The sequence below is a fragment of the Hylaeus volcanicus genome, chromosome 6, assembly GCF_026283585.1.
Source record: "Hylaeus volcanicus isolate JK05 chromosome 6, UHH_iyHylVolc1.0_haploid, whole genome shotgun sequence".
NCBI lineage: Eukaryota > Metazoa > Arthropoda > Insecta > Hymenoptera > Colletidae > Hylaeus > Hylaeus volcanicus.
The window spans coordinates 5383824-5393465 of NC_071981.1; the positions used below are offsets into that span (position 1 = coordinate 5383824).

The following is a 9642-nucleotide window of genomic DNA, read 5'->3' on the forward strand; positions in this document are numbered from 1 at the left end:
ATTTGTTACTAATATATATCAAATTACTATAACTGAAAAAACGCAAACAATTATTTTAGTGCCAGTTGTATATACATTACTGGTAGTATTAAGTATATAAAAACAGATACATGTATAAAATTTTGGTTGCAAAGATTTTGCTAGGTCATATCGTATCGAGAACATGTCGGCTAATGATAGAACTTTTCATACTACAGAGTTAAAACTATTTTGTCGCGTTTCTCATATCACATAAATGATATACAAATATCTACTAATAATAATTTACAGTTTTTCGAATGTTTGCAGATATTTTCAAATTCTACTCGCGTTATATTTTTGCAAGTTGTAAATTCTGCAAGTTGTAGAATGTTGTTTTTTTTTTAAACTTATACGAGTACGCGTTACACATATTGGAAGAAGCATTTGTTTTAGACAAGAAGTTACTTTCATTTTTTCCTGTAAATTTAAGAGGAAAACGAGAAAGAAGGCACGCAAAACACCTCGTGTTTTAACATTCTATCACTGGATAGCATAATTTCACGCGTAAGCAACATATAACGTTTACTTATACTTCCTTTTGGCAAACAATATAAAAGTCTCTTGGCTATTTAAAATACAAGTACAAAAAGGTACTAGCAAAATTTAAATAATTTCTGTTGTACAGAGATTCAAGTATAAAGAGAGACATAACCTTTTCTTAATATTTCTCCATTTTCTTTCAATTACACGAACGGACTTTCAAGCCCGTTTTGTATACTTACCTTGCTATTCGTAATCATCTTTATTACTCTGCAAGGAATTGAAAGACGACGTTTTCGATGTATTCTTCTCTTTCTTTTCTTTACGTTGTAGCATGCTCTTCACATTTTGCAAATAAGATTTGCACATCCTTAAAACTCATTCGGGGGGTTGCGACGTACTACTACTTTCATTTCGTCGTTGCAGTCGTTCCGGGTGAGAGCAAGCTAATTGGCTAAAATCTCGAACAACGTCGTTAAAGGTTTCGTCGCCACTAATTCCGATTTCCGAGTCTTTCATTTCCTCGTTTAAAAGGCCAAGTCGTAATCTAGGATGAAGATTAATGGCAGATCAATTTAATGGAGCAAAAATTGATAATAACAAAGCGAAGGTATATTTTATTCTTACAAAGTAACAATATCCGCGTTAGCTTCTTTTACAGCTATCGACAAAGGTTTTACACCACTTTCGTCTTTAATATGCTGATCAGCGCGATGCTTCAAAAGCAAGCACACTTGGGCGGTATGGCCTAAAAGTTAAATTCAAAGAATCGGTTTCTAAAAAACTTTCAAAGAAACGGATATCCTTATGGAAATAATGTGTACCTAATTCTGTAGCCAAATACAATGGTGTTTTCCCACCAGCATCCTGACAATTGATGCGTGCTCCATTTAGAATGAGATATTCGCAAGACATAACAGAACCCTTTGGTAGAATAAAAACAAATGAACACTAAAGAAATGAAACAATAACAAGCTAGCATTATTTTACTTACACTTATAATCGCTTGGTGTAAAGCATTACGACCTCTGTCATTGATATTTGACCATGATTTATCAGCACCAGCCGCTAAAGCTGCACACATTACGGGAAGATTGTGAGCAGCGGCAGCTTTATAAAGTAACATTTCAGGATGTAAATTTTCGATATCCTCCTCGTCTGTAAATTCTTCATCTTCACCGGCAGTTGAGTCTTGATCCGAACTTAATTCTAAACTGTTATCGATTGTTGGCTTTGGTAAATCACAACCAAACATTAGTACGTCCGATTCTACCTTTTCTGTACACTGCTTCTCCGTTCCGATATCTTTATCTTCTAAGACATCGTTAACACCAGAAATCTCTACGCTTAAGGACACTTCACTTTTCAGTGCTAAATTATTCTCCGAGGCATTCGAGGAAATTGTATTGTCTTTCGCTTCAGGAATATCAAGTTTACGTTCGTTTTCAACGCTTGACTCTCTATTGCTATTAACGATTTTAGAATTACTTTCTTGTAAATCGTTACAGTTACGTGATCGTGTTAGTATCTTCCCATACAGGGTAGAATCGTTTTTTAGATCTAGATTCGTACTATCATCAGAACTTAAGGAACTTCTTTCAGCTTTCTTTGCTTTCTCAACGAAACTTAAACTTTCGATCGATGTATGTTTACTGTCGTCGGAACTCGTAGAATGAGGACCTTCTGTCACGGAAGATAGCGTTGCCGTTTTATTACGATTAATGCTATCAATTTTGTCGCAACTTCGTGGTCTACGACGTAATTTACGGACACTCCATTTTCGGAAATGCATTTTGTCACGACTCGCATGTTGTCCGGATGAAATCATGTTACTTAAGGGTTTTACGAATTTATGGTCTACGTATTTTGCTCTAATCCACGCTTCGCGTATGTTACTGCCAAATAAATAAAGTTCAACTAAATATTTTATCGCATACTTTTACGTAATTACTTTCATACCGGAGAATAATCACTATTTAATTTTTATACTTTTTGCTACATACCCGTTACACTTTGGCGTAGCCCTAACGATATCAGAAGGTATTGGCAATGCTTCGTAAACATTATTCACTACTGTATTTCCAAGCTCTGCCATTACTTTTAATATTTCTGGTTCCCAATCATCCAATGTGAGGGAACGAACTTTGCTGTAGTGAACACCTAAACTTCTGTGTACTCCAGAACATTCTAAATGGAAAAGATTTTTAAGAAATTTGTAAACATTTTTAGCTCACGAATTTGTAAAAAGATGAGCTACCTATGCAAAGTGTAATTCCTAAATTGATACTGGCCCACCTTGGGTTAGCACCACCGCAATCACAGCAAATATCATTTCCAGAAATCTTTAGAATTTGCTCCCAAACTCTATAATTAAAACAAATAATTATATTTCATTACATTGGAACATGATTACATCACGTTCCAATACAAGGAAAGTACTTTTTTCTCACCTTGATTTAGGTTTTGATTGTTGTCTGCCTGAGCCTCTAATATTCTGTGATTGTGATTCTCGTATACTAACAATAGTACCAGCACCCATACCTCTTTGAATAGCAGCACTAATTGCTTGCTGCATGGCAGTTACCCATGCTAAATACGATTCTTCGCTATCAGCTTGTAATATGTGGCTTCTATAAATAATGTAATACATGTACTCCAAATGTATACCACTATCGTGAATTTTGTATTGATATATAAGTATAATTACATACTTTGTAGGACTTAATACTTCAAAACAATTCCTCCTATCACAGTCAACCAGTGGTTTAACAGTACAAAGGCGAAGATCTTCTTCCATAATTGTAAAATCATTATCACCAGTTCTTTTTCTATACACCAATTGATGGTCTCTTAAACAAAACCATCTTCTATTCCATGTTTTAAATGCATTACTAGTTCGTTTAAAAAGATATCCTTCCATCTTAGGATTACTGGATATTAGGGAAGGTATTAAATCTCTGTTTGTAACATAAATGTGTCGATTTTCCATTTCTTTTTCAAGTTTAATAGAATCGGCTCTCATTTTAATTATATTTTCACCAAGATCTTTTAAAAATGGATCTAAATCTTGCGCGAGATCGCTACCTTGATGATAGTAAGTAATGCATGCTTGCATGTAATTAAGTAGTGTGCCCAATATCTCGTGTCGTTTGCGTGCCTGTATCATCGTCAATGAATGAATGTAATCCAAAGCCGTGTGTCGGAAACATGATCGAGTAGCCGATAAAATATTAGAAGTTTCCTCGTATTCAGCAGGTCTGGATTTTGGAACTTGAGAATTTCTATTTAAAGCTATATCTAAATCAGCAGAAATTTTTTCAAAATAATGACGAGATTCTTTTACCTTTTTGATGTCACTGTTAAAATATTAGTAATATTATACACACATGAATTTTTAAACAATGAAAAATTTAGTACAATTACATGCAAATATTATATTTTTACACAGTCTTACCTTTTAATGAATGAGTTTAAATCTTTAACTACAGTTCTAGATGCTTGATCTAATAAGATGGTATGAAATTTGTTCATTTCTTGTAAAGCATGAATTAATTTGTTTAAGAAGGCCATTATCTCAGAACCATCATTAAAGTACATAGATAACTCCCAAAGACTGTTGGTGAATTGGCTATGACAAAGAGCATTTATATCAGCATGAATATCAAACAATTTTAATGAGAGTTTAATTTATTATATGCATTTGGAAATACATCATATTAGAAAATGTTCATTTTTATTAAATATTTTCTTTTTAAATTGATTTCCAACATAAATAACTAATACAAAATTTATGATCTAGGAGTAACAAGAATTTCAAGTATATGAGTCTTCATTGTGTAAACTGGCTACCATAAGTATGAGTCATTCCTAACAAAGCTGTAATTCATACATTTCCTGATTCCTCTCAGCTGCTTGAAATCTCTCTCCTCCTATTTATCATGGAGTATAATTTATTTGAAATAATTAGTGTTCATTCAATTAGATAATCAAGTGGAATAATGAAACATTTCTATATGTCTTTCAAACATTACTTGTAATTATGATGTAATTCCAATTATTAATTTTTATTATTCAACAAGTATACATGTAATTCATTATATGTACATATTCTTCTTTTTTATATCATACCTTTGCTGTCCTATAAACAGTTTACCAGTTTCAATCATTTGGCCACAATTTTTCAATACCTACAAGAAGCGTATTAATGCATTTTAAATATAAAGTTTCCTTGTACAATTACAGATTCGAGAAATGCTGAATAGGTGACAATCTAAATTTTAACTTTACAATCTACTATAGAATAATAATATAAATAGCATAACACCTGCAAACAAATTTGTTTATAGCAATACCTTGTCTAACTTTTGCTCCAGTAAATCGACATCTGCCTCCACTTCCTCGATGCGTATTCTATAAAAAAAAAGAAAAAGTGGATGGGCGTTTATAACTCTTTCACGACGTTTGATCCGTAATCAACGCAAATGCATTCAACAGCTTAGTCATAGTAGTGCGTGCATCATGTGCGATGGAATATCACAAAAAAAACTAACTGCTACTAAAGAGCGTAAGTTTAACCAATTCTCACCGAAACTTTGGCGTGTCTCGCAAACATTCCTCAAATTCGATTAAAGGCTTCATTTTGTACTATCCGTTCCGCGGAATTTTCAAGCGCAGTATCGTCCGACGAACCGCAATCTTGAAATTTTTCCGTTCACTATTTCCCATCAAACGGCACGATCATTTGGAAAGACTATTAACACGAACCGTTCGCATTCGCGGAGAACAACACGCATTCCCCTCACCCTCTCTTCTGTCAAATGGATAGAACACGGTGAAGTTGTCAACAATTTGAAATATTGTTCGCCAGTGTCGGCAACGTTCGCGCGACGATGGACGTGCGAGACAGTCGAGAACTTCACAAAGAACTTATTGATTCTCGCTAAATACGTTTCGCTGCGAGTCTTTTCTTCTTCGCGATGCTCTTGCACGATGCCATATCGTTGTTCCCTGTTGCGTTCGTCTTTTTTGGATAACTGCGAATAATCTTCTGGCGAACGTTTTGTTTTGTTCTCGTAGTGGAAGTTGTACCATTGTATCCGTACTCTTGGGTCCACTTGAAGGCATATTCAGTAGTAAAGGATATTTGGTATTTGTAAACACTAAATAAAGTAAGTTCCAATCACGTGATAGTTGATTTGCTTTTAGTTATTATTAGGTACTAGTCTCTTGTTTGATATTTACATTTAATCGAAGAGTATATGTCATGTAGTTGTTTCCTAACCTCTCTTATGTGTATTCTGTTTCTTTTTATCGTCGAATAAGTCTTCGAGTTGTTTTGTAAGCATTGTGGTCCCTCTTTCCTCTGCTTCTTCTTTAGATAACAAAGGGATATGGATATTGTTTTATCGATTGATGTTTCTTCGATAGGTTCAAAATGACTGGCGGAACTACCACTGAAAAGTCTGCTAATAATCCTTTAGAACAGTTTGTGCTGCTTGCAAAAACTGCTAAAGGAGCAGCTGCGATGGAGCTCATAAGACAGGCTGTAGAAACACCAGGTGTTAATGTCTTTGGGGAATTGTTAGATATGCCTAATATTAAAGAGCTAGAAAATGGACCATACGTGGAATATTGGAATACCTTGAATTTATTCGCATATGGGACATATAAAGAATATCTAGGAAGCAAAGACAAGGTTCTGGATCTAACTCCTACTCAAAAGAAAAAACTTCAACATTTAACAATCGTAACACTTGCCACAAAGTCTAGATGTATACCGTATTCTATACTTCTGGAGGAACTAGATATAAAGAATGTTAGAGATTTAGAGGATTTAATAATTGAAGCCATTTATGCGGACATAATACACGGTAAATTAGATCAAAAGAATTCACAGTTAGAGGTAGATTATGCTGGCTTAGGACGAGATGTTAGGCCTGGCGATACCGGTGTGGTAGCTGAGACTTTAGCTGCCTGGGGTCAAGCTTGCGATACAGTGTTAGCATGTATCGAAGAACAAGTTACGAAAGCTAATGTTGAAAAACAGAAAGCCACTTACCACAAAGACAGAGTACAGAGAGATGTAAGTGTCCTAGGAATAGATAACAATAATGATGCACAGTAGAATAATTTTGTGCTACGGATGTTCGCATCTCTTTTAGATTGCTAACATAAAGAAGTCGCTTGCCGCGCAAGCAGGTGGCGGCGGCGTACAGGAGGCTGATATGGCAGGAGGTAGTTCAGGGGCAGGGGGAAGCGAATCTGGTAGAGAAGCGTTGTCGGTTCCACCGGATCCAAAGAAGAAGCAACAAAAGGTCAAAAGTAGTAAAGGCAGCGGTAAGTTCTGGAAGACATAAATTCAGTTATCTTTAATCCCGTGAAATGTATTCAATTGACAACAGGATTGTAATATTCTTTTTCGTAATTTGCATTCGTCAATTTTCAAAATTCGTAACAATCCTACGTTAATGTGAATTGCGACGAATGATGGCTAAAACGACTGAGAAGCGCTATTGCGAATGAGGAGAAATTTATTGCCATAGTTTGGCATATCATACAAATTCTAAAGGGATCGAACGCTTTCATTTTGAAACAGGAGAATCTTGTAAATACAGTTAAAGAAGTACAGAGTTATAAATCACTGTTATCTTTGTTTGATGATAATATTTGTTTACGAGAGAATTTTGTTACATTAAATTTATAAACTTTTCTATATGGTGTTAATTGTGTTGTGTATTAGAGTAAAATGAAAGAAAGCGGGAGAGGGTAAAAATATATGTATAAACGAATTTATTAATTACACTCTATTTAAGATAAAACAAAAGTTATCAAGTGCATGAAAATATTATGATAGTTTAGACATATAGATGGAAAAAAAAAGGAAATCTAGAGAATGCATTTCGTGCATTACATTTGGCCTTCTTTCGAGTGGTTATTATCATTGAATTTAATATTCTATAGTTACGACTTATAAAGTGAGATATATTTTTATTTAGAGAATTTATATTAGAGAGTTACCATTTGTTAGTATCGAACAATGTACGAACATTTGAGCATGAAGTAGTCGATTTTTTATATTACACTGCACTTTAAAAAGTAGCCGAGCTTATGGAAATAACAAAGTGATACATTCAAGTTTGTCAAGTAAATTTGTGTGAACGCGAGCTCGTATTAAACTTGAGTGTTAATTAATTATTCATCGACAGCGGTTCAAAGCAGATAGATGCGAAAGTGAATACCGTACTACGAAAAAACAGCAAACATCCAAATTGTGATTATCTTCACATCGAGAATTCAGAAACGATGAACGTTTTTTCTTATAGACAGAAACAAGGAAAAACAATACTTTTATAAATAAGCTTCCGAATTTTGTAACGTAGCATGTACGAGAGTTTTTAGTCAGACCAAAGATTTTATACGTTATGTTGTAAGGTGTAAATGACGTAAGCAGGGTTCGACAGTTTAACAGGCAGGGTCTGATAATTATTGCAATGAATTGCATATTTATCGTTGTGTCCGTGGTCTATGTATCGCCGTCATTATCTTGAATGACGGTGGAATCCAGTGTAATGATTTTGCTTAAATGTGTCTTAAGCAGTATTGATCTTTTCTACCATTTGCGTTCACTTCGTATTTAGTTTCTCTTATCGAAACGATTTATAGTTATGAGACGGTATAGTGATAAAACAAAGCGTAACTAGTCGGATCGATCATTGTTACGGAAAGGAAGGCTGTATGCTTAGGAGAATGTAACGGTATACGAACGACACGTTGCTTAGTGAAACAAGAATGTCAGTCGAATTTCAAAGCGTTGTAATTGCTAATGGAATAAAAAGATAATTTATTTTAGCGAGGCTTTTCTATTTTTCTGCACCCTTTATAACGCCTCTCCTTTGCGTCTGTGAAGCGGGCCATCGCAAACACTCGGAGCTGAGTTAGGCTTATTAGTTTCACTTCTATCTTGCACTTGTTAGCATAGGACACGGTAGTAACAGTTTAGCCATAACTAGCTCCCATTCGATTCGTCGACACTCATCGTTGTCATCGTCATCTATACAGCCAACAATTTTCTAAGCGACAGTTTCTATTTTTGCGTGGCAAATATTCGAGGATATACAGGGTCTCCCAAAAATGTTGTAACACCTTGAAAGAGGTGGTTCGGGAGGTGATTTGAAACAACTTTTTCCTTAGCGAAAATGTTGTACGAGGCTTCGTTCAGGAGATATTAACAGAAAACCCCGACCAATCAGAGCGCGAGTATACCGTTGGACAGCCCGCAGTAGGCGTGGCTACGCGCTAGGCGACCGCGCTCATACGCTACCGCGAGCGGTCCATCGGCATACTCTCGCTCTGATTGGTCAGTGTTTTTCGTTAATATTTCCTTAACGAAGCCTCGGACAACATTTTCGCTAAGGAAAAAGTTGTTTCAAATCATCTCCCGAACCACTATTTTCAAGGTGTTACAACATTTTTGGGACACCCTGTATAGTTAATGTTTATAGTATGCGCAACCGGTGTCCACGTTTAAATGGTAGTACTTAATTTTGTCGTGTTTTGTCTGTTCTAACAATGTGTGGTTGAGCTACAAGTCGCAAATGATACGCCTAATCGGGATTTTCAGGATCCACTAATCCGGTAAAGCACCACGAACTGAACGATGAGCCAATGTGAGAAGCTTAGGTGAAGCTTCGTGGCATATCACCAACTCGATCGGATGATTCTGTCCCTCTGTCTCTCTATCTACGGTACTGACGAGCAGCGCATTGTCTCCTCTGTAATTTTTGTACTTTTTGAGAAATAAAACACATCCTGAAACCATCTCATACTTATTGTACAAGATGCACCTGACGCGCGTGTCGAGCGAAAATATGAACGAATAAAACGACGCCCAGCAAGGTGTTCATCATTTTCTTCGTTTAGCAGAGTTGGGCAAAGTGTATTCAGATTGATTTGTAATTGTAACTACCGAGCAATTAATAAATCGCTTACGATTGAATTGTCAGATATAATTAAAACGATTGTAATCATTGACCACGAGTTATTAATCGTTGGCCACGAAGTTATTGCACTTTTTATTCTAATTCGTTTGATGAGTTAGCAAAATGTTAGAAAATGCTTCGTATTTCTTAGAAAGTCGTCGAT

General features: G+C 35.5%; 2 protein-coding genes across 5 annotated transcripts; one reads left to right on the forward strand and one right to left on the reverse strand.

The window, feature by feature from the left end:
• Positions 1-6: 6 nt before the first annotated feature.
• On the reverse strand, positions 7-5308 carry LOC128878278 (arf-GAP with coiled-coil, ANK repeat and PH domain-containing protein 2). 3 transcript variants are annotated; one of them, XM_054126362.1, is made up of 12 exons: positions 5087-5308; positions 4854-4911; positions 4630-4688; positions 3956-4129; positions 3213-3857; positions 2952-3131; positions 2759-2865; positions 2505-2688; positions 1496-2396; positions 1326-1425; positions 1129-1249; positions 7-1048 (listed from the first exon to the last, which is right to left on the reverse strand). In XM_054126362.1, exons 1-12 carry the CDS (start codon positions 5137-5139, stop codon positions 880-882), a joined length of 2751 nt encoding a protein of 916 aa, XP_053982337.1. In that variant the 5' UTR covers positions 5140-5308; the 3' UTR covers positions 7-879. The 3 variants fall into 3 exon arrangements, with proteins under 3 accessions (XP_053982337.1, XP_053982338.1, XP_053982339.1); XM_054126363.1 differs by lacking the exons at positions 3956-4129; positions 5087-5308 and having other exon boundaries at positions 3213-3798; positions 4854-4900; XM_054126364.1 differs by lacking the exons at positions 4630-4688; positions 4854-4911; positions 5087-5308 and having other exon boundaries at positions 3213-3798; positions 3956-4087.
• A 93-nt stretch (positions 5309-5401) lies between these two features.
• LOC128878280 (COP9 signalosome complex subunit 7) lies at positions 5402-9318 on the forward strand. Of its 2 annotated transcripts, none has more exons than XM_054126365.1 (4): positions 5402-5669; positions 5929-6583; positions 6663-6837; positions 9122-9318. In XM_054126365.1, the coding sequence occupies exons 2-4, from the start codon at positions 5936-5938 to the stop codon at positions 9169-9171; spliced, it is 873 nt and encodes a 290-aa protein (XP_053982340.1). In that variant the 5' UTR covers positions 5402-5669; positions 5929-5935; the 3' UTR covers positions 9172-9318. The 2 variants fall into 2 exon arrangements, with proteins under 2 accessions (XP_053982340.1, XP_053982341.1); XM_054126366.1 differs by lacking the exon at positions 5402-5669 and adding an exon at positions 5695-5838.
• Positions 9319-9642: the final 324 nt, after the last annotated feature.

Excerpts from the sequence above, each read along its gene's own strand:
- LOC128878280 (XM_054126365.1), top strand. The coding sequence starts at position 5,936 with ATGACTGGCGGAACTACCACTGAAAAGTCTGCTAATAATCCTTTAGAA. Across the intron at positions 6,584-6,662 it reads AAGACAGAGTACAGAGAGAT|ATTGCTAACATAAAGAAGTC; the intron begins GTAAGTGTCCTA and ends CATCTCTTTTAG. Across the intron at positions 6,838-9,121 it reads CAAAAGTAGTAAAGGCAGCG|GATCCACTAATCCGGTAAAG; the intron begins GTAAGTTCTGGA and ends CGGGATTTTCAG.
- LOC128878278 (XM_054126362.1), bottom strand. The coding sequence starts at position 5,139 with ATGAAGCCTTTAATCGAATTTGAGGAATGTTTGCGAGACACGCCAAAG. Across the intron at positions 4,912-5,086 it reads CGAGACACGCCAAAGTTTCG|AATACGCATCGAGGAAGTGG; the intron begins GTGAGAATTGGT and ends TTTTTTTTATAG. Across the intron at positions 4,130-4,629 it reads CTGTTTATAGGACAGCAAAG|CCAATTCACCAACAGTCTTT; the intron begins GTATGATATAAA and ends TCTTTGTCATAG.